Raw genomic sequence first — 23,722 nt, 5'->3', positions numbered from 1 at the left:
TGGCAGCCCTGGGGCCAGGCTGCTTCCCTGACCCTCGCATTGCCCAAGGTGGAGCAGAGCGAAGCTATTGAAAACACACAAGGGCTCCTTATCCGCGAGGTCCGCAGCAACGCTCCTGGTGGTGCTGGGCTCCAGCAGCTGCTGTGGCACGGTGTCTTGGTGTCCCCACAGTGATGTTCCAGCCCATATCCTGCAACGTGCATTAAAAGTGAAGCTGGCAGCGGAGGCAGGCCTGCGATCCCCCAAGGGGCAGCTGGAAGAGAAATCCAGCAAATGGCTCCAGGCCATTGCCCTTCTTTGTGGGTTTTGCATTGCCCATGGAGTGACTCGAGGCATCTGAATCCGTCAATGGGTCACAGCTCTTATCTTGACATTTGGGCTGCTGCCTGCGGCAGAAGAATTGCTTTCCTCTGGGGAACAGGGTGTTTCCACCACTGTACAGAGCCTGTTCCCATCATTAGTGCAGCTCAGGCTGTTGAAATGAAGCAGAGCTTGTGCTGACACTGCTTTGAATAGGATCTGCGGCCGTGCCCAGACTGCGGATCTGATCTCATGGCAGAGATAATGTCATTAAAAGGGTTACAAAAGCTGCAGCCCAGTGATGCTGCATGCTACCAAGGGCAAAGCTGGTGCAGGGCATGCTGGTATGAAGGAGCGAGCTGGCTCCAGGAGATGGGATGTCCTGCTTCAGAGTTGAGGTGACCCTGTCCTGTGGCAGCTTCATGTCCTCCTGCGAGGCTGATGTATGCCAGGAGCTGGCTTCCCTTGGGGCTGGGGACACTCGTGTCTCACCAGCAGGGATCAAAGACCAGGGCAAATCTTCAGGAATGCCTTTTTGTTGGGTACAGGGAAGGCTAGGCCTGCAGGAACCAGCCCGGTGGAGCAGCTGGAGCGTAACACATCCCCTGGGATAGCTGGCAGCAAGATGAGGAGCCGTACTGGGCTGCTCCATGATTTAGCAAGATGTGGATCGCAACGTTGGTCATTGCATTGCCTCCAGCACCATCTCCTTTCCCAAAGCTGCAGAAGTGCAAGTCCCTTGGCCAGGTCTCCTGAGCGGTGTCGCACTGGCGGGGGCTTGGGAGGTTTGCCCTCAGCCCGATGGAGCAGGATGAGCTCTCCCCCCTGCCCCATGTCAGCTGCTTCCCATTGCCCTGGGATTCGGCTCCATCCCCTTGGAGAGGCACCGACCCCAGCCACTGGCACTGATGGAGGCTGGGACAGACAGCACTAGACAGAGCTACCACCAGCCTCACCAAGGGCTTGGGGCAAGAAGCTGGGAATGAGTAAGGATGTAGGAACAGGAGCTGCTCTGGTTAGTCCTCCTGGGAGCAGAGCATCCACAGAGGTAAGATGGGAGAGACCCGACCCCGGTGCCCAGGATGGCTGTGCGAACACTGCGGGGCCTCCGCAGCCCCCGGGAAGGAATCAGGCTGTACGTGCCATGGCAGGTTGGGCAGAAGAGCCTGCACGTCGCCTCTGAATGAAACAAACCTTTTTCCAAAAGGACAAACCCAAAGGAGAATCCATGATAGCGCAGTGAGTCCATGCAAGATACCATGCAATGCAGCCTGCCCAGCGCATGGCCCCTGCAGATGCAGCATACATCACTCCCAGATCACAGCCTGGTACTGTAGGGTGACAACAATAAATATTCATTAAATGCTGTCTCTTAGCCAATTCCTCTGCCAGTGGCTCCGCTTGCAGAAATGCAGTTGTAGCTTAATTTTGATCCTGTTTTTTCTTCTTTATAGGTTCAGAAGATCGGAAATTCTGCATCCTTTACCTTGCAGAGGTGAGTGTTGCTGTTTTCCAAATTAACTTTCTAGTGAGAGCTGAACAGATACTAACAACTCTGATCCTTTCTGCTGGGGCAAGGAGATTTTAACGGGCTGATGTTAACTTCCTTTTTAATTAATTTGCCAGAGGTCTGGAAAGGAAATGTAATGGCTAAAGCCAGAATGTATTAGTAAGAAGCTCCTAAAAGGAATCTATGAACGGGGAGGCTGGGCAGCACTGAGACAGATTTGCTTTTCCCCTTCCCCCTGTGCACAGTAGGTGGATCTTCCTCGTGGCATCTCACTTTCGTTTTATCCTGGGATTCTTTCGCCCAGGGGCAGATTTCCTTGCCAACTGTTTTGTCTTCATTTTTTAGGCATCTTGCTTTTCTTGTCTTCAAGCACCCGGGTTTGAAGCCCTCAAATAAAATAAGGAAGCTCAATTTAAAAGACATATAATCGTAGCTCTAAAAACATGTGTGGCTGGTACATGGCTAAATGCTCTAAACAGATTTGGAATCACTCAGACATTGGCACAGTTACATTTGTGTCGTGAAGCAGCCAAGGAGACTGCAAAATAGGTTCACAGTGACTGGACCTACCTGGTCATTGAATGCTGCGGCTTTTCTTCCTTTTCAAGTGACTTTACTGTGTTCCTGGTTTCAAGGCCTTGTATTTTCAGAGGTGGAAGTTTGGATCTGGGAAAGATCCCCAGGGCACAGAGGAGAAAGGCAAACATTGCTCAGCAGGACCGCGAAATAATAAGCTATTGTGAAAGTTGGATGAAAATGTTCAGAATGAAAGTTGTTCACCTTGAGTGGCTGGGATTTGGGCCAAAGCACGACTTGCTGCGTAACCATCGGCTGATGAGTTCTCTCTCGCATTTCCCTCTTGTTCCTTCCTTGTCTCTGTTTCTTCCTGGGGCGGTCGGGCAGGAGTTGCCTCCTCGAGGGTTTGCTCAGTGCATGTCCCAGTGTAACGTCAGACTTGCGTGGTGTGTCCCTACCCAGCTAATCCTGTGCCCTGACTCAGAAAGGCTGCGATGGGTGTTCGTCAGCGACATCCCGACAGCGGGATGAGGCACTCCTGCATTTTCTCATCCATTTGGAAAAATGCATTTGGAGCCTGACATTTAATTTAGAAGCTTAGGGCCCCTAAGTGGAAGTGACTGAAAGAGAGCTGGCTGCGTTTCATGAGATCTTGAGAGGTGAAGATTCGTCTTTGTCAAGATGTAATGAAGTGCTTGGCTTTCTTCTGAGGGGCTTAAATGGCTCTAACAGCTCTGGTGATTGAGATCTGTGACATCCATTGCGGTTGGAGTGTCGTAGTTGTATAGAAAATGTGAAACATTTGCTTTCCTACATGCACGCTCCCCCACAGAGGACAGTAGCTCTGGACCGGCCACACTTACGGGATTCTGCAAAACCCTTCTTGTTCCTCCTGTCCGCCCGGAGTATTTTGGAGCAGGTTGCAAGTGGAGCAGGAGCTTCCCGACCTGCGGTGACCAGCAGGTCTGCCACGTGCCCGTACCCCAGGGGTGGCTGCTCACACCCTGCACCGTGCCAGCCCACGGCTTTCAGGTGACATCGGGGCAGGCCCCGGCTCAAAGACGGCAGCCTGCCGAGCAGGACATCCCCCGTGCCACCCCTTTCCTCCCAGACCCCACGGGGTTGCTCTGAGGCTGGTGGTCTGCACTGAGCTAGGGAGATGAGGCTGATGTGAGATCTTGCCTGTGGGTAGGTGGGGAGGGGATTCTCCAGCTGCGTGCTTTGGCTGGGTCTTTGCTGCAAGGAAGGGAGGAGGCGGCTTTTTTGTGTGCGCCGTGAGTACGTAGCACAGATAGAAACAGCTTGGCTTCAAGGTTAAGGGGACAGTGCACTTCCAGCCGTAAGTCTCATCAGGCTCTCCAGCAATGGGCAATTTTGGTTCAAAAGGGGAAGCTGAGGCGCAGAGAGGGGGACGTGCCTGTGAGTCAGCAGCGAGCCAGGGCAGGACCGTGCCTTCCCAGCTTCCCTGCGGCTGCTCTTCTGGGAAACGGTGACCTGCAAGTCACAACCCCAAGAGCCACGGGGAAAGAGTGACCAGGCTGCAAGGACACGGGCTGGTTGTTAAAGCATGAGAGCAGAAACCTCTCACTTTTGCAGTGCGGGGGTTGTGTGGCTCAGTGAACTGTCCTCCGTGGAGGTAGACCTCAGGCGAACAGAGATGGGCTCTTCTTAAATGATGGGATGCTGTTGTGGAAGCCAGTCTGGGAGTATTTAAGCATCTTCTTCCTGCAGGGAAGCTAAGAAGAGAGTCACCTCCAGGTCATCTGTCTTTTCTTCTTTGTGTTTACTTTTCAGGAGCGAAGCTTTAGTTACAGGGTTGTGGGGGTGTCACCAGGAGGTTTTAAGTCTTGGCAGCCCGTGGGAGGGAGGGGACGGTCCCCCTCAAGGGCGTTCCTGCAGGCTGGCTGCACACAGAAGCATTGTGGGGGGCTTGGATGCCTCGCGGGCTGGTGGGAGCATCTGTTTGAGGTGTTAAGGTCATTTTTGCAGTGGGGTGGATTCAAGGCACAGCCTGCTGTCAAATGAAAGCTGGGATTCGGCCCGGTGAAGTGGCACTCTCATGTTGCAGTGGCATGTGGGGCTGTGGGGGGAGATCTCCAGGCCAGCCCAGCGTGGCTCTCCCCATTGCCTGATGGACATGGTGTCCACTGGGTGCCATGGTCCCGGCTGTGCGACCTCCTTTTGCCCTGGTGCGAGGCTCAGCCTCCTTCCCGACTGTGGGAACGAGATGGTTTCCCTCTGCAAGGATGGCTTCCCACGGAGAGGGGCTGGCTCTGCTTCGGGGCCGCGCTCAGGCTGCCGGGAGCCGGGGTGGAGGGAGGCTCAGGAGGGCATCCCTGGCAGGGTGCTGGCACTGGCACACTCCTGGCACCCTCGGGGTCCCAGCAATGTGGTGCACCAGTGCCCCGTGGCTGGGTCCTGCTGGCAGACGCGACTGTCCTGCTGCCCACCCCTGCGACTGCTTGTGACAGCTAGAAAGCTTTGTAGAAGGATGCATACGGGAAGGATGCTTGTGTGGACATGGCTTTTTTGTCCCATGTCACCCTGAGGGGTCTCTCCCCCTCCTGATCTGCGCCTGTCCTGCTCTTTGCAGCAAGCGCTCCATCCCTGGGCTTCCCAGCAGCGCTTTACCCTACTGGGAGCCTTTTGCTGGCTCAGCTCTGCCGGCTGGTCCTCTCCGGGGTGGAGGTGATGGGTCCGGGGGGTTTGGTGGTCGTCATTATCTGAGCTCTTCTGTCGCCGTGATCTGGGCAGACACATCCGTTGCGCTGCCGTGACGGGGCCTGGGAGGTTGGTGGAAGCTCTCGTACTGCTGTTTCTTACCCACAAATCATCCGCAATGAGCAGTAATGTATTTAGTGCTGCTGTGAGTTGAAAGGGAGCCCACGGGGCCGGGCTGACTTTGCGTTTGCTGCGGCAATAGCTCTTTGCCGAGGCCTTGAGCTGCCGTCTCCTGCTCCTTCTCATCTGGAAGGCTTGTGAGTAATGTTCTGACCCATAAGGTCGCATTTTTGCATTCGGATCTGGCGTGATCCAAAATAAAAGTATGTTTCAATGTCTGTGAGTTGCTTGCTTTATTTTAAACAAGAAAGAAAATTCCAACCTTCAGGGAAACTGGAGAGTCATAAAAAAGCTACTGCTAGTCATCCTGTCTAATCACGTGTAAATAAATCACCCACAGAGTTTAAGTCCTGTGCAGTCTGGTTATTTACAGTCAGATGGCAAATGGTAATCTTTATAGCCCAGTGTAGGTTACAGCAGAAGGAGTGTTTGTTTTACAGGCTCTTCAGCGTGTGAATTGCAGTGCTTGGAGGTCCCGAGTGCAGGTGGCCCCGATCCTGGTGGGGCGCATGGCCTCCTGGAAGGGAAGGGCTAAATATAGGTTGATCTTGGAAAGAATGCAGAAACAGAGGAAGGTTCTCCACTGAGCTGTCCATTCCTGGTGTTTTTGTTCCTCATGGTGGTCATGGGGTAGCTGTGATGGTCCCAGCACATAAGCAAGCCAGGGTTTTGGAAGTGAAGGTGGTATCTTTTGATCTGAGGAATACTGTGTATGTCTGGAAGCTTGTCTAATTTTTCTATTTGCCAACTGGTATGTGAAAAAGTACTACCAATGCATGCAAACCTGGTCTAGCGTATGGTTCATTTCAGTATTTTAAATCCAGATGAAACAGTTTAAAGTCAGTTGCACAGACCCCGCCTGTGAAAGCTTTGGGCTGATTCAGTGTGGACCCACGTTTCTGCAGCCTAGAGAATTTGGCGTGTGGGAGTTTGGCCCCGTTTCCCCCCTGCCCGCACGCCATTCCCTGCAGGGCACATACACCTCCTGTGATGACGTGTGTAAAACCTGTCAGAAGAAAACATTTACTGTGTGGTGGGAATCGGTAGCCTCACAGGGAGCCAGTCCGGAGATGTGAATGTGGTCCAGGGCTGTATTCACACCCTTCCCTGCTCTGGAAATATCCTACTGATAGGAAAGTGCAGATCAGTGTTTTATTGCATTGTTAGAAATTTTTGATTTGAACACAACATATTCAGACTGAATAGACTTAAAATCAAATAGCTGAGTAAGTTTTTAATTTGAAAAGCACGAGCAAAATTGATCTTTTTCTCTGGAAGTTTTCATCTGCAGACACTGGAGTTTCTCTTGGGAAACTGCTCCAACAGAAAATCTTTCCAGTAGCAACTTCTTGGCCTGCTGTGGTGGCACGCTTACAGACCCGAGCAAATTAGTGCTGCGAATCTATGCTTGATCTTGTTTTGCCTTGGAGATGTGCATCCTAACTCTGCACGGGAGATCCTCTAGACAAGTGTTAGAGAAATGACACTGTCCCTCTCCTTCCCCCCCCACCCCGTGCCCTGGCTCTATGTGGACAGATCCCTGCACCCATAGGGTCCCCCGGGGGCACCTTTCCTGTTTGCATCCTCAAGCTGTGTCCCGGCTGCTGGCAAGGGTACGCTTTGAACAAATGCTCTTTAAACTGGACCACGACTGTAGTGAGGGGCAATATTGTAGCTTCTGTAAATGCGCTTAACTCCGCAGTCTTCACTGGAGATGTCCCAGCTTGCTTCATAGGAGAGTTAGTTTCCCAAAGTGTTCTCTGTTGTGCCAGGAGTGAGCATTGCTCATTTAATGCCCGTAGGGATGTGGCATTGTCCGTTTCTGTCCCGCAGGGAAAGAGCAGGGAGAACTGAGGTTCCTGTCTCCGTACAGCAAATCTGAATGCTGGAAAAGCAATTTACTGATGGTACAGAGGACTTTAAGGCTCAGGGACACGCTGTGACGTGGCAGGTATTATACACCTGGGTAATTTTGAAGTCGGCTGTTCTGGATGTGTCATCAGAAGAGTTCACAAGGAGTTTTTTTGGGCACTGTCCTGGCAGATCTAGAGGGCACTCGGGCAGATGGTTTGGTGATAGGGAAAAGGGCAAAAGGGTTGGCCAGGGTGTGACATCAAACCTACGCAACCGAGTGAACAGCTAAGGTGAATTTGTTTAGTAAAGAACTGAAAAAGTAATTATTAATGAGAGATAAAGAGTACAGATGGAGCACAACTAGAGCAGACGTCCTCACAGGCACTTGGCTTGGTATGACACAACACTTGGCCTGAAAACCTGGTAAGACAGGAAATCGCTGCGGTGCTTTATAAACAGTTAAAAACTCTGGTCTGAAACCTCAACATCATCTTCTGTGAGCATTGCTCTGCCAGGGAGGGCTTGGGAAGCCCGGCTCTTGCTTAATTGCAGACAGTCATCATTGGCATGGCAGAAGGCAGCAAATCATGCCTGATAACGTGTGCATATGACTTGAAATTTGGGGAAGTAGGAGATGATAAGGAGGATAGTTCAGTGACAGAGCAGTGGGGGTTAGTTGTTAAGGTGGGTGAAAGCTGATGATGGGTTTTCCTGTGATCATGGGGAAAAGAGGACTGTACGCACATGTCTGTGAGGGCCAGAAGTGACTGAGAAAGGCTTGCTGGGGGAAGGATAATCAGCAGCCATGAGCTCCTGCTGCAGAAAGACGGCATCAGTAACGATAAAAGTTTGGGACTCAGTCAACTTTCCCATTCCTCTGTTCTCTGACCCCAAAGTGATAGCCAGAAGACTTGCATTTTCAATTGAATTTGTTTCCAACCGAAATGGGATGATTTTGGCAGGGGGCCAAAGCAAAGGAAGTTGTTCCCCTTTTCCTTTTTCCCAGCGTTAAGGAGGATCTGGTGCCCTGGGTTGGGCTCTGCTGTTGCGGTTTCCCCCCATCCCGGTTACTCTGTTCCTTGGCAGGGCTTGAGCAGCATGCAAGATGTCTTGATCCCTCCTTTTCAAATGCTCCATCTATACTTTTGGTGCTTAAAATACAAGAAAATACCCACAAAATGCAATGACAAAAAGGCCAGTTTAGAGAGATGAGCTCAGAAAACCTCGAGGCTGTGAATGAGACATGGAGCCAAGAGCTGTGCCCAGCTCTGACCCCAAAGCAACACTGGCCAAAGGGTACGGTCTGCTAGCCCCCAACACAACTCGCTGCAGGAGGGTTTAACCACAGCCGCTCTGCAAAAAAGAGGAGTCATTTAGGAGTCCTTCAGCCTCGCTGGAACACAAAATCCTGAATTTTGTGCTGTGACAGTCACCCTGCAGATGCCAGAGCACTGCAGGGTGGAAGTATAGCCGGGGTTTAAATTCCTGGTAAGAGAAAATCAAGTGTCAGCTGGCATTGGGTGCTGTGTGCAGGATGGGAGAAGGTAGAAGAGATGAGCGTTTGTCTGTGAAGTGGACTATGCGCTCTGTTGAAATGGTAGCTCAATTTTCTCTAATTCATAATAGGAAAAGAAATGATGTTTGTCAGATTTGTGGGCTGTTATTCGTCAGATGTTGTACTGCAGTAAGGTGAAAGATCCTCTGGCCCGTGGTGGAGCAGGCACTGCAGACACGGCTAGAAGTGCTGGGATTGGTCATACCTAAGGACTTCAAGTAGAGAAAATCTAGACGCACTCCCTGCTGCCTGCTCTCGCCAGTTTTATTACATGAATTTGAAGCACACTGAGAGAACGTGAAGTGTATTCCTCTGCCTTCCTCTTCCTGTTCCCTGTCCTATTCAGCATAAGGGGGGACTCCCTCTCCTCCAGCCGCTCTGCTGGTGGTGGTCAGGAGATGTTACCAGATGAAAAATCCTTTCCTGCTCTCTGACATTTCCTTTGCTTCCTCCATGTCTCGCAAGCAGTGGCTCATTTCTGGGATGCCGGAGAGATTCACCAAGTGGAGCTGTGTCCTGTGCTGCAGGGCACCTGCACGCATCGCCTTGAGTCATCCAGCTCATGTGAAAGCTGGACGCTCAATCTGCACACGCTGAATCCCTCTGCCATGTCACGCCTACAGCAACAGCTTAACTCTTTCCTGAATAGAGATTTCCATTTCCCTCCATCCAAAGGATGGCAGGTCCCAGCCACTGGATTTCTCTGTGTGTGATGCCGAGAAGTCCAAGCTGCAGCCTGAACCACAGGTGCCGTGAGATAACTTTAGACCAAGACTGCCAACATTTTGAAAAGCGCTTCTGAAGAACGTTGTGACATGAACCCATGTGCAGATTACCCCAAATGGCGAGGCATTCCTGAAATGCAGCCCTACCCAGCATCCCCATTTTTCAGTGCCCCAAATTTCAGCTGCAACTGAAACGTTTGTCTGGTTCAAGCCAGCGCTCTCCTGGCGCATACCTGGAGCCAGAGCACGCAAAGCGATGGCTCTGGAGCTGGTGGCCAGGCTGCTCCTCTGTGCAGAGCCCCCGGGCTCTGTCTCCTCTGTCAGCGCGCATTTACCCGGGTTAGATGATGTGGAATGACACCAGTAGCAGAAGCCCCAGGTTGGCATAACCCATAGCCTGGGGACAGGGTGGCTCCCGGGCAGTGACAGCTCCCAGTTCAGGTCTCTGGGCAGAGCAGGGAGTGCTTGTGTCCCAGTTGGAGAAACAGATATACAGAGGCACTCTGCTCCCTGGTTTTGTGAATCTTTACACAGTTCAACCTGAATCTGAGTTTTGAGATGACCACAAAATGTGCTTTTCGGAGCAGAAGTTCTTAATTTTTTTTCCCCAGCTTTAGTTCTGTGGTCACATTTTCCAGATGTTGGCAAAAAGAAGAGCAGATATGATGCAGTTACAGTACTGGAGAGATTTTAAGAAGGCCCAGGCACCAGTGGGTGATTTCAGAGGAGAACTGCTGTTCCCTGGGGCTGGCTGCACAGGCTGGAGCTTGCTCTCTTTGGGGCTGTACTGGGGGAAGAGGGATGGATAGCTCTGGGGCTGTGTTTGCAGCGGGTGGGTAAGCTTAGTGTTACTGTCACTGGGGCTGCTCAGCTCTGAGCCCTCCTGCCTGAGAGGAAGGGGTGTTTGCAGAATGGGAAGGCGGCGGACCTGCTCTCTGTTTGCCAGAGTGGTGTTTGCACCGGGAGCTCCATGCCTGGCTGGTCTCAGGGCTGGGGATTCCTGTGAAGGCTGTTATCTGATGAAGCACTTAAGGACAACCTGCTGGTCTGCGAAAACAGACCAAGCGCCGTGTCCTCGTTGGCTGCTCCAAAGTGGGTGGAAAAGGTTCTTCAGGCTGGCTTTTCCTCCTGGAGGCTTAGCATCCTCCAGGCTGCGCCATGATGCAGTGCTCCCGTGGCATCGCTCCTCCATCTTCTCCCTCCCTAGCAGCAGCAGCATCTAAGTGCAACAGGGTCCGACTGGCCTGGGGTGAGCTGGAGCCACTGGTGGCTCTGCACCGTGAAGTACCAGGTCCATTTTGCTGTCTTGGTGCCTCTCCTGATCCATGGGTGTCTGTAGGAAACCCATTTCCGAAGAGCCAGCCCTTGGTGTCACAAGGAAGGATGGGCACATCTATCCTTCGCCTTCATCTATAGAGCCTCCCTGGCCCGAAAACAAGCCACACAGCAACGAACCACGCTTCTCTGCAGAGATCGCTGTGCTCTGCAAACAGCAACTCCATGCACATCGGCTGCTCAAGCACCCATGAGATCCTGTCACCTTTTGGTCATCCCAGCTTTCAATAGGGCCCCTGCTGTTACTGCCAGTGTTTGTTTTGTGGGCACCACCAGTGTGCCCAGCAGTCCAAAAACCACAGGAAGAGACGTGGTCCCCTGCACGCCCCCAGCACAGCTTAGCACGGGAGCAAACTGAACTTTCTCATCAGACCCAGCTCTGTGGGTCATGAAATAACCAGCCAGCAGTTGCCCATGTTTTGTGCACAGGATATTCCCAGGGCTTGCTGTTTCGCCAGTGGAAGGTTTGCTCTGCGATTTAAAAGCTATTGTAGTCTGGAGCCCGTTTCCGAGGTAATTCCCCTCTGGGATCTCTGCTGGGTTTGGCTACGGACCAACGCTCTGAACGTTCGAGGCCAGGGGCTGGGCAGAGCTGAGCTGGGCTGCGAGCCCTGTCCCTGAACCACTTTGCCATAAACCCTGCAGAGGAGAGGAGCCTCGGGAAAGGAGCAGAAGTGCGTCCCCCTGATCTGCGAGGGGAACATCCACCCAAGGACCTGACCACCCCCTGGGAGCAGGTCTGCTAGCACAGCCGGGGGAGGCAGCGGTGAGATGAGAACAGCCCCCGGGCTAGGCTGGTCACTGAGTTCAAGGCATTGGAGGTGTCAGGCTGAGTCTGGCTCGTTGTTATTATAGCAGCTTTGCAGCGTTGCATAGAGCCACGCTTGTGTATCAGATGCTGTTGTGCTGCGTTCTGCGCAGAGGGGCATGTCTGCAACGTGGGGTCTTGGTGTGTAGGGTCTGGGGACCCTCCTGCGACGTGATGCCATTCTCTGGGAGGTCCTCGGCTGATCTGTGGGCTACAGAGCCAACAGTCCCTCTTTGGTTGGTGTCTGCTGGGGTAACCAGGAGCTCTGCTTGGCCAGACCCCTTGCCTCTCATCTCCCCCTGCTCCTGGATGCAGTGGGGCTGGGTCTCAGCCTGGGGGAGCATCCGCAGGGGTGAGCTTTTCCCACGGAGCAAAAGGAATCTTTTCCTGTAGATAATCCCTGGCTGCAACAGGGCCCATTTGGGGCTTGTGTTGGCTAGTCTGGGTCCTCCTCGGCGATACATGCCCTGTGTTTTCCTCCTGCTCTCCCACGGGCAGCACAGGTCTTGTGCTGGCGCAGGGTCTGGCGCTGCCCGGGAGCCGTGGGCTCGCCAGAGGCTCCCGTGCCAGTCAGCACGCAACACCTGCAATAACATGTTTTTCAAAACCCTGGGGTGAAGGCAGTCAGAAAGCAACTGGCAGCCACTTCAGTTGCTCGCTTTATCTGGTCGCAAACGCCCCCTTCACGCCATCTGCATCCTCCTTTCCCAGCACTGTGAGATTAAACCCTGTTTTCTCTTTGTAAATATTGGCAGGCAAAGCGGCAGCCTCCCTGAATGAAAACAATAGCAGGGAGGCCGGTTCCCAGAGCAAGCCCTGAGCGAGGCAGCCTGTGCAGGGCACGGCGCAGCCCAGCATTAGCCGACCTCCCTGCTCCAGCTTCCCGGCTGCGCGGGAGCGCTGAGCTGGGCAGCTCGGTCCCCTGGAAGGGGCTGGGCTCCAGGGATACGTGTCACCGGTAGAGCTTCATCCCATATAATGACCGGTCCTTCGCGTGTCTGCCCTCCGTCTGGCTGGATCCCAAAGGACTTTGCAAGCAGGAGCCTGTGCTTTAGAGGCAGCTGGGGGGTGCTCAGCCCCTGCGGGTTGGGCCGCCTCTTTCCCCAACACAGCTGAACATTATTGGGGGGAGCAGGTTGATGGAAGAGGGAGAAACAGAGCTCTTCCCTTGGGAAATGTGTGTTGGAGAGGTTACATATCACTGTGAAGGAATAAAGTGCTGAGATCTTGCTGCTGTAGCACAGAAATGATAGTAAAATATGTACAGATTGGATAAATGCAATTTTGGCTGTTCATGTCCCCCCTCAGCCTTGCCCACAATCCCCAGGACACACGTTGGGGTGGTCGACTTTCTCCTCTGACTTTTGGACTGGAGGGCAATCTCCTCTCCTGGCTTTAATATTCCCAGACAGCTGGGGCCGGGGAGTCTCTCCAGCTTGCTGAGGCTGAGCGGGAGGGAGAGGGACACTTTGCTCTCAACAGCCAGTGCGGGCTGAGCATCGCTTTATGCTAAATTGAATCAAAGCGATGGGGACTGTAATTGAATCAGCAAGGGGCTGCAGAGCAGGGGTAGGTGAGCTGTGCATCCGTCACGAGCAAAGGGATATGAGACGTCCTTGGAATTGCTTTAAGCCTCACAGCGGGGGAATTGCAGAAGCTCGGTAGGGACGGGAGTGTGCAGTAGTTACAGCATCAGTTGTGGGCACTGGACTCCTTGCAGCTGCGCTGATGTCTTTTGGGCTCTGCTGAGTCCTTGCTGTCATTCACTTCTGGCCCTAAGTGCGGGGCAGGGAAATGCCAGCCCGGATTTCCAGCTCAGCAGATTGGTACCCGTCCTCTCCTCTGAAAGTAGGAACGATTAGGTACCTTCCTAGGGACGAGTGGATATCACAGTGGTACAGCCTGGTGATCTGCTGGCATGGGACTGGGAGAGACTGAGACATCTGGGATGGGAAAGAGCAGTGTGACGCTCCGAGGGATGCTCAGAGCATCACTGCAACTCAGGATCTGGGGGGCAAGGGGGAGCCCCAGCACCTTGTGTCGCTGAATCACAAACCTCTGTTCCATTTTGATAGTGCTCAGTAAGCCTGAGCATGCATTTTCAATGTTTAAGCCTGTTTCTGCTGTAGGAATAGATGTGGTGATGTCTCTTTTTCTAGAGGTGATGTGGGAGCTTGGTTTATTTACCGCTTTAGTAGGGATTTTGGATTAAATGTGAATGAATTCGCATCCAATGAAAACAGTGGTTTAAATGGTGTGACTAAAAAGCATTTCCCCTTTTGGTTGTGTTGTGTCTCTGGAGTCACAAAGCTGCAAGTTCCTTAGTTCTCTCTGACCTTTCTGGGAAAAACAGGCTATTGGAGACCTGCCCTTCTGGAAGGAAATCCTAGGGAGAAATGAAAGGCCTTTTTCATGCCCTTTAGTGGAAGACTCTTTTTTCTTTCTTTGCAGTTCTGTCCTAAAGTTCCGCTTTTTTTTTTTTTTTTTTTTCTTCTTTTCATATCTGGCCACAGAAGGACATGATCCAGCCATGGGCATTTCTGGACCCTTTTTAAAGCAAAACCTGCAAAATCCCAGTGGGCAGCAAATGTTACTAATGCTTCATTTTTAGCTCAAGAGATGAGCGGTTTAAGGGCTGGGAGGCACTTGCTGAGAGAACTTGGTCAGAAGGTTTCTTAAATGAGTGGGATTTGGCCCAAAGAAAACCTGTCCAAGAGGAACAGGTCCATATCAAAAAGGGTATGTGCAGGGAAGGGGCTAGGGCACGAGGGGAGGTGGGCTCAGCTGGGATGAATTCCCATTGTTTCTCTTAATTCCTTCTTCACTGCGCGTTGCTCACAGACAGTGCGTGACCAGAGCTGGAGCATCATCTTCAAAACAACCCCTGATGCTTGCTCTAAGTAAGGAGCAGAACAGGCGAGGCTGGGCTGGAGCTTCTCCTGAGGTCTGCCTTCCTCCCTGCCCAAAGGCGCTTGTTTCCATCAGTTCATGCTACGGCGCCTCATTAATGTTTGCATACAGCAAAGAGCAATTTCCACCCTCTAAATTAGCTTAATAGACACGTTTCCACTGTGGTGGCACAGGGTGCAGAATTGCTGGTGCTCTGCCCGTGCCTTACCACTCTGCTCCCGCTTATTAAAGCAAAAGTCTGCTGCTCTGCACCACAGCAGCTTTTCGCCCTCTCTCTGGAGGAGATGCCACTGTGAAGCCGACTTCCCATTTATTTTGCTTTCTTGTGCCCAGAGCACAGGACACTGGTGCGAGCTTATCCATTATACTTACATTCATCTGATAGAGTGTGTTGGAAGCAAGTAGTTTGCAAACAAAGCCAGGGCCTGCGACACACAGCTAATGACCTTCTCTCTGCCTGTGTTTCCTTTACGTCAGAAATCGGAGTGCTTATTAAGTTTGGAGGCTTACTCCCAGGAGCAGAAGAAGAGGATCTGCTGGTGTCTGGCTGAGAACATCACCAAGCAGCAACATCCGGCATCAGCTCCTATGGAGAACAAGGTAAGAGACCCACGCGGGAGCTTGAAAAGCCTGCTTGGAGCATCGCGGGGCTCTGCCTGCGGCGGGGGCTTCGCTCCAGTGATGCTCCTGCCGGGCGAGCTGCTCTGGAGGCTGGTTTTTTTGCCAGGTGAGGAGCGAGTTTGTATTCAGGCACCGCTGCGTCTGCAGCTTCCTGCCCTGCTCGGGGAAGCAGTTATTGCATTTGCATCCGCTGACCCGAGTCGAGGCAGACTCCAGTGAGCAGGCTGCTTCTGACGCCTCCCAGCATCTGTATTTGGACAGCTGAGGCCATGCAACCCGGTGTACGGCCTTCCCCGAGAGCTTGGCTCTGGGGCAGGACTGAATGCAGAAGGAGAGGTTCAGGCCGTGATCTCTGGGTCCTGATTAAAAGGCCGAGGTCATGGGAGTAGTGGTGCAGAGATTTGCCCCTTCTGTGCACTCAGATGGGCTCAAGCGTTTGATCTGGATCCCACAGATGGCCTCAAAGCACGGAAAGGTCATTTGATGAGTGCTGTTTTTCATACCTAGCAAGACAGCACCAGCACTTTTCCCACACTGAAGAGCTTCAGCCTGGCCCGAGAGCATTGTCTCAGCAGCACTGGCAAGAGAAATGCGTGCGTGGAGCGGGTTTGAAGCACTGTCGGGCATGCCTGCCCTGCGTGGATGTAGTTAAGACCTCCTGTCTGCCTGGCTTTGGGGCTGGGGCTGCCACCACGAAGTTGTCTGGGACAGCGGCAATCTCTGCTGGAATCATCTTGTCTCCCGGGGATTGGGTTCGGACCGTTGGTGGGTGACCCACGGCTCTGGGAGAAGAGAAACACGCTGTGCTGAGCGTTTAAAGAGCTTTAAGTGAGGCAGATGGGGATCTCGGGGGTAAAACCACCTGGATACCTCCCCTTGGCTGGTGCGTGGTGGTGGAGCAGCTCCTGCCCCACGTCGATGTGTGGATACAGCCTTGGTGTGTGGTCCGGTCTGGCTCCAAGGCAGGTGACTCACTCTCACCGTACGTGTGGGCAAAAGCAGGAGCAGGCGGCTGCGCTGCTGCCCGGATCCGGGGGCAGAGTGACGTGGCTTTTGCTCTGCAGCATCCCAAACTGGGTCAGCGCAAACATCTCCGCAGGAGACAGAGCCTCCGGATTCCTTTTCCTGCACGTTTCAGATGTACTAAAATAGCAACAACATACAAAGCCTGAGAACCTAGTTACCAACCAAACCTCTAGAAATGCAAATAGCCCAGGGCAGCTAATTCAGTGAGGTGACAAGGCTCTGCCATGTCTCTTGTTTTCCTGCGATGCGTCTTGCTGGCACGACACGGTGCCCAGGCAGGGGGTCCCAAGCGGCTCGGCATGGGGGGGATGCATGCGATGGGGCTGCTGCCGGGGGCTCGGCGTGGCTCTGCTCTCGGCTGGGTGCAATCCAGCTGCGGGCTGGGGGATCCTCTGGGGTGAAGCTGTGCAGGGACAGATTCAAATCTGAGCATCTCAGATGGATCCTAAAAGGGGATCTTGGCAGCTCTCCATCACGACACGTGCTCTGGGACCGTTTGGGTTTTCGGGTGATATTGCTGTTTGTCCTCGCCACCGCAGACTCTGTGTTCATGGCAGGGTGTGGGATTTTGCCTCTCTGCTAGACTTACAAGCCCTGTGGCTCAGAGCAAAACCCTGGAAAGTGTCTGCTCCCCATGTTATGGAAGGAGCCTGGCTGCTGAACAGGTGAAAAAATACTCCAGAAGACAACACAAACCTTTCTAAGGCTTTTCTGTGCCTCAGTAGCCAAGAGGGTGCTCCTTGGGTGCAGCGGAGAGCCAGCGTGAGCCCTCCAAGGTTGTGACAAGGGGGTTTTGTCTCGGTTTGCCAAAGCTGCTGGAAATCCCGCTGGTGGGATATGGCGCCAGGAGGGAGAAAAGGAGCGTGAGAGCAACCACCAGGCACTTAATTGAGTTCATAGCACCATTTCCCGTCCCAGCAAGGTATAAACTGCCCGGGATGCAATTTTAAAGCAAACCTGATCCTGAAATGCAAGAAGGAAGAGCGTGGGGAAGGAAGAGCTGCCCTGTGTGAGGCAGCAGTTCCCGAGCGGACAGGCGAGGATGCTTGGTGGGCGTGCAAGGGGCCGGGCTGCGGGCAGAAGCCCGACATGGGCGAGCTGCAGTTGGGGCTGCTGTGACCAGTCTGCACCGCAGCTGGTTTGTCGGGGCAGACATCTCCGGGGATGCCGGTGCAGCGGGAGGCAGGAGCTGGCAAAATCAGTTGCTTTTTGCAAGGGAGAAGTGTTCCATTAGCTTTGCTTGTTGCTTACAAGTCATTTGATACTAGGGCTATTTAAGGAAACAGAACAGTGTCTGTGCTCTGTGAACAGACAAATTAAGCTGGAAATATCAGCCTCGGCATGGCTGATTTCTGCTCCAAACAGGAATCTGATTTGCAAAACCTTCAGAACTGCTCCAACTTGGCAAGAAGCAGCTCATCTCGCTGCAGCCGGAGCCCAGCCAAGGGTATGTGGGCTTTGCCGTGCGAAGGGAGCAAAGGGCCGGCGCAGCCTCGGTGCCAGGCAGAGATGTGCCATGTGCCAGCTGTGCGCTGGAGCCGGAGAAAAGGACACTGTCTGAGCAGAGAGCCAGCTCCTCAGCAGCCTCTGCGGCTGCCACCCCAGTGTGCGAGCTGGGAACGGCTCTCCCTTCAACATGTTAACGCTGCTGTTAATGCTGTCCCTCAGTCCTGCCCAGAACAGAGAGTTGCAATGGGGCAGAGGATCCCCAGCAGGACGGGCACATCTGGAGAGGAGGGGCTGGACTGGCTGAACTGATGGAGGCAAGTTGCACGGTGCCAACTTCTTGGAGCTGCGGGAAATCAGACAAATTTGGGGCTTTGGGATGGCACCTCTTGTTTTTGAAGGCCCCCTGAGCCATGCCCGGGTAGGGCAGCACTAAAGGCAGGAAGGTCCTTCTGGCTCAGGGACATGGCTCTGCAGAGCTGTCACTGCCTCCGGCAGCGTCTCCTGGGAAGACGGTGTCAAGCCTGGAGGATGCACCCTGTATGGGGCCCGTGTCGGCACGGCTGCTGCTTTCAGAGCAGCTGGTTTTAGAGCAAAGCTGCCAGTTTGTGGGAGACACAAGCATACGGTGCATGTAGCATCCACTTCTGGAGATGTAGGAAGAAGAAGCCATGAGGGATACCGCTGCGATGGTCCAGTCGTGCTCCCAATGGGCTTTTCCTGCCAGAGTCAGTGCAGGAGGAGCTCTGGGGATAACCGTGGCTGTCGGTGTGGTCCAGCTCTCTAGCCCTGGTGTCCAGGAGACATGGTGGAAGTGGGGCTCCAGTGGCTTCTCTGCTGCCACTATAAGACTTGGCTGAACTTCACTGAGTGATGAACCCATCCTGCCAGCTGCAGCAGGTCACAGGAGTTGTTCTGTGGATATTTTCTCCATCTGCAGAGCCTTCCCCACTCTTGTCATCGGGTCCGGGTCTGCCCTGGGAGGCTGCTCCCTGCCCCTTGGCTGTGCTGAGCGACAATCTGTAAAACACATCACCAGGGTGACCCAGCTTGGCGACAAACGTCTCCAAACGGGGAGGCGTGGAGCCTGGAGGTGGGCTGGGGCTGGTGAGGAACCACAGCAGCGGCAATGTGATTATAGTGAGAGCAGCTTTATGAATTAATTGAGTTAGTGAGGCTGCCTCCTCGGGCCGAATAATGACCATCTGCGCAGAGCACGGTGCTTTTTTTAACCTTGCATCGCTGTACTGGTCCTGTTTCCAGCCTGGCCCCGCGATGAATTGCATTAGTACAATTGAAGAGATGGCAAACTGCGGAGCAGGGGCAAAGACGAGGCGCCAGGGGCTGGAGCTGCTCCAGCTGGTTTGGCTGCCAGGGAAAAGATTAGTGGCACAACACCCTGCTTGTAAGGAACCTGCTACGACCATCTGATTCTCACTGCTTGTTTCTTTGTGTCTTCCACACTCAGAACGGCTGATTACTCTTCCTTCTGACTCCGTGACCTGAGATTACCTCGGAGATGATGGCTGGCTGTATCTGAAAGATGTAGATTATCCTTAAGCTAAATAATTACGGACGCTTTGTGATGTGGACTTTGGGCCATGGGAGTCCAGGACGGGCGCTTTCCTTGTTTCCCATGGGAGGTGGTGGATCCTCAGCACTTTTCAAAGCCCGGCCGCCAGTCTCTCTCCTATGGCTGCTGACGGTGCGAGCAGGCGTGGACCGATCCTGCGCCCCGGCCCTTCCTGGCAGCGCTGGCTCCAGTGCTGGGAACGAGCTGCCGGCGGGTGCATGGCCGGGAGGGACCGGCCGGCCCCTTCCTGGCCGTTCCTTTGGTCAGGAAGGGCAGGGCTGTTTCTCTCACTATTTACAGCGTGCTTGACAAGTGCAAGTAAATGTGCTGTCAACAAGAGCAAACAGCGTGTAATCGAGGGATGATTGAAACCAGGGCCGGAGCGGTGGTGCGGGGAGGGCTCTGCGGAGGGCTGCCGCAGCCGAGCTGCAGGCGGAGGGGCGGCCGCGCTCCCCCGTGTGCTGGCCCCAGAGCCTGCAGCGTGGGGAAGGGTGAGTGCGGGTGACCCCTCTTCTGCCCCATGCCCTGCCTCCTCTTCCTCGCCTGGAGCACCCTGGTGTGCCCCAGGCACCCACCCTGCTGTGCACCCATGTCCTTCTGCAACCCCTGTTCCCCAACACCTCGCTGCCTTCAGCAACACCCTTTCTCTCTACACTGGGTCATTTCCCATTTGGACGGTGGCCATGTACACCCTTGGGCTGGCACAGCCAAGGGGCCACTGGCATTGGGGTGTCCGTGACAAGCACTTGGGTTGGGGACAAGCGGGGTGAACCTCTCTCTCTCTGATCCAGCGTTCATGGGGTGCTTCGCTCAGCAGGAGTGCAGTCAGAGCGCGATTGGCTGTTTGATGGGGAAGGAAGGGAGGAATTTGCACCTTCTCACTTTGTTTTTGGCCCAAAGTCCTTCCCTTTTGAGCTGGGAACCTCCTGCCCTGCCCGTGCCAGCTCTGCTCCAGAAGGTCCTGCTCACCTGCTGCTGTGGGGCAGACTGGGCAGGGCACGGCCAAGGGTGCAGGAAACCTGGAGCTTCATCAGAGCCTGCTTTTCTTCCACGATGCCAACGTGAGAGGCTGGGCAGGGCTAAGCACATCACAACAGCACCCGGAGGGCCAGCCTGACCCTGGCCACACAGCCTCCCAGCACCTTGCTTGTGTTGTCAGGGTGCTCAAACGGAGGAGAAAACCTTGAGGTTTATTCTGCCCCAATAAGGGTTAAAGCATCAGCTGGCAGTACTTATGAGCCAGGTTACAGAAGTAAAGCAAATAAGTGTGTTGTTCCGCGCCAGCGAGCACAGCCCCGCTCTCGCCCTGGGCCAGAAAAACTCGTTACTGAGGACAGCTAAAGGCTGCTTCAGTAACGCCGTGAATTCGGGAGGCTGCGGGACCAGAGATGCTGTCCCCTGTGAGTCAGGCTCCAGTTCAGCTCCGTCCACTGAAACATCTGGAGGAAGCTGTCCCTGCCAGAGGTCCCTGTGCCATCAGAGCGAATGGGACCCTTGAATCCACGTTGGCGATCTTGATGCATGGTGGCACATGGATCTCACCAATGTGTTGACTTTAATTCAGCCAGGACAGGAGTTGAAGAGATAGCAGTAGGTGTGAAGCAGGCTGCAAATATAAAAGAAGTAGATGCAGTTTGAGCTACCCTGGATCGATCCATCCTGAGCTGTATTCTTGCTGAGTTTGTAGCCCTCTTTCATGGGAACAAGCCCCAAATGCAACCAGGGCATTGAAGGCTATGTGGGGGGATTTTAGAGCTCCCTGTGAGGCTTCAAAGCATGTCTCAAATGCCCCTTTATGAATTTAAGGACCCTCTTTATGCAGTAGTCTGACTGTTCACTCCTTGCAGTGCAGGTGAGCCTGGATGAGTGCTGAGGGTTCCTGGGGCTGATCTTTCACCTCGTCATTCCCTTCTTGCACATCAGTTGGCTGCCAGTCCTAAGTGCAGGGACACAGCACAAAGCCTGGGGAGGCTAGGATTTGCCTGGCCATTTACGTGGGGCTGGATGGGATGCTGGGTTGGGGTACTGGGCTTTTTAGCATCTCCCCTGGCAACGAGCCCTGGCTCCATCAAGCTCAGTTTCCAGCCCTGCCAGCTCTTGGTGCTGGCCCAGATGGCATGGAGGTGCTGGGGGCTGCCAGCCCAGGACAGCCGCTCGCTCGGCCCCAGTGCCACTAGCTCACAGGCTCTCAAGGCACGTGTGTGCCGGGAATGAGCGGGGAGGGATGATGGAGCAGATGGGCCAGCTGAGAGCCACAGCTCCGGCTTTATTTGTTCATTTGCTTAGCTAGACTCCAAAGCCATTAGGAAAGTAGACCTCTCCCCTCCGGCAAACACTGGCTCCTGTTTCTCTGGTGCTGTGCGATGTTCTCCCGGCCACATCCAGCAGCACCAACGATCCTTCCCACATCCCCCCCCCGAGCAGGAAGGCACAGTGGTGTAGCGGGGGCGCGAGCAGCCGCCGACACTTTCATCACGGCCAGAGGCATTTTTAAGCCCTTGAAGGTCTGTTTCTCGTGAATCCCCAGAAGGGCTGGTAAGAGCGAGCGTGCTGGCGGGAGCAGTGCCGGCAGCCCAGGGGGGTTGAGCATTGTTGAGATCATTTGCAGGGGGGGTCAAAGGCACAGACTAAGCAGTTTAAGCCAGCGCTGTTGTGATTTAATGAAGGCGCTGGAAGTGCTTTGGCGCGGTGCTGCTTGCAAAAGGGGGACACTGCCCGTGCCAGGCACAGCTGGCACCGTCCACTCAGCTGGAGCACTCCTCTCCTGTGCCCAAACGACTCCTGTTTTGGGTAGTTGCCGATGCTCTTCCCTTCGAGCGTCGTGGGGGGCTGCAAGCGTGTGGTTGGGCAGACTCTGAAGCCAAGTTCAAGTAACTCCTTGCAAAAGTTACTCAAACCCTGATATCTTTGCAAAGCCAAAGGACGTGTTTGAAATGCTGGAGGGCTCTGGGTGGTGATGCCCAGAGTGCTGTGGGATTGGGAGGCATGGCTTCATCCTGCCCCCGTGAGGTCCCCTGGCCCTCCATGAGGCTTGGCGTCCTGCCCTGTAACAAGCGCCTTCCTGATGGAGTGGCAGGGCAAGGCTTGGCAGCACGATTGCAGGAGTGTTGCGTTTGGCTTTGGAGCCACCAGTGTTGGTTTTGGTACCATTTGGGATTCCTCCGTTCTGTATGTGGCTCTGGCCATGACGCTGTTGGTGCCAGTCGCAGGCAGAGCTGCTCTGCCAGGTCCTCTTCTCTCGGCGGTTGTTTCCTTACTGTGGTCTGTGCCGGCAGCAGCAATGGCTTCCAGCGCCGACGTTGTGGTCCTGTTGTAAGTGCTGTTGGGATGAGCCCTTCACAATGGCTCTGCAGTGGCTGAATGCATCGGCTCAGGCTCCTGCTGTCACCTCCCTCATCCTGCACAGGGGACAATGCTCTGCCCCTGCAGATAATGCCGCAGAGAGATTCCCCCGCTGATCAGCACCATGTCACCCCTGGCAGGGCAAGGATGCTGAGGGCTGTGGGCTGAATGCCAATGAGAGGATCTGCTCCTTCCTCCCCCTTTCCCACCCCTCTGCTTTTTTACTGCCAGGGATATTTATGACCCAGACGTCATCTCACTAGCCTCCAGCACCGGGTCCCACTGCGCTCACCCTGCAGAGGCAGGTTACCTGGGTCGATGAGGCTGCAGACAGTAGCTGGTGCCCAGCTTGGGCAAACTGGAACTGTATCGCCAAAACGATGGACACAGTGTGCAGGTTTGGATGGTGGCTGGGTTCGTTCCTGGCTGAGAGCGGCCAGGGACCCTGGGCTGGGGGTGCTCTGAGTCTCAGGGGCAGCTGGGCACCCCCAGTGCGGTGACATCCATGGGCCGTGTGCCCATGTCCCACAGACCTGCAGCCAGCAAGGTGGCCTCATGGAGGGATCAGGCACAAAACCCACCGGGCCCAGCTCCCTTCGCCAGTGCAGGCAGGATGGGTGCTGACCACAGCTGCCCGGGTGGCTGTGCCATGTTGCTGCTGTCGGTGATGGCATCGTGTAGCTAAGCTCAGCTCCGTGTCCAGCGAGACCAGGTGAGGGAGCTTTTGCATTTCCTGTACCACTGCAAAGCTGTGGCTACCTGCAAGGATGAGGAGGCCACACATTTCCCCTGCTCCATCCCAGGAGCATCCACAAGCCTGCAGCTGGCTGGGAGCAGGGGGACACGTGTATGCCCGAAGTCCATGTTGGAGGAGAGCCGAGGACAGCTCGTCCCCGTGGCAGTGAGGGCCCATCAGCGAACAGTGGCCATGGTGCAGATAACCACCAGCAAATGGCTGTGACAGCGGCTGTGCACACACCCACCGCTGTGCTCTCTCTCTGTAGCCATCAGGGCAACTCGCCTGTCTCGGCCAATAAAGCGTAATACCAGGAAGAGAAGCGTCCAGCCAAGGCAGTCGGGTCCCCAGCCCGGTGTGTATGGGGGTGTCACAAGAGGGCACTGGCCCTTGCAGGAGAAGAGAAGGGGCAGATGGTCATGCATGGGCTGTTCCCTGGATGGAGACCATACACCCTCCTGCATATTTTTTTCTCCCTATCCCTGCCCATGTGGGTAGAGCCGCTCATAGGGGATTGCAGTGCAGAGGACAAAGCACCACGTTGCAGAGCATCTCCCAATTCAGAGCTGTCCCTTTTCCATAGAAAGTAGTTGGGGAAAAAACCCAACTGCGAACCTGCAGCAG

At 54.3% G+C, this 23,722-nt stretch overlaps 1 protein-coding gene across 3 annotated transcripts in view; it reads left to right on the top strand.

Annotated features, from left to right (window-relative positions):
• Positions 1–23,722, top strand: part of RGS3 (regulator of G protein signaling 3) — an 82,359-nt gene that overhangs the window by 41,092 nt on the left and 17,545 nt on the right. For all 3 annotated transcript variants that reach the window (XM_050907926.1, XM_050907928.1, XM_050907929.1), the window contains 2 exons: positions 1,755–1,795; positions 14,832–14,954. In XM_050907926.1, coding sequence (XP_050763883.1) covers positions 1,755–1,795; positions 14,832–14,954 — 164 coding nt within the window. The remainder of the gene's footprint in view (positions 1–1,754; positions 1,796–14,831; positions 14,955–23,722) is intronic.

This window comes from Gymnogyps californianus, chromosome 18, assembly GCF_018139145.2.
Source record: "Gymnogyps californianus isolate 813 chromosome 18, ASM1813914v2, whole genome shotgun sequence".
Lineage (NCBI taxonomy): Eukaryota > Metazoa > Chordata > Aves > Accipitriformes > Cathartidae > Gymnogyps > Gymnogyps californianus.
Note: the sequence above shows the minus strand (reverse complement) of the source record. Positions and strands in the feature narration are given on the sequence as shown.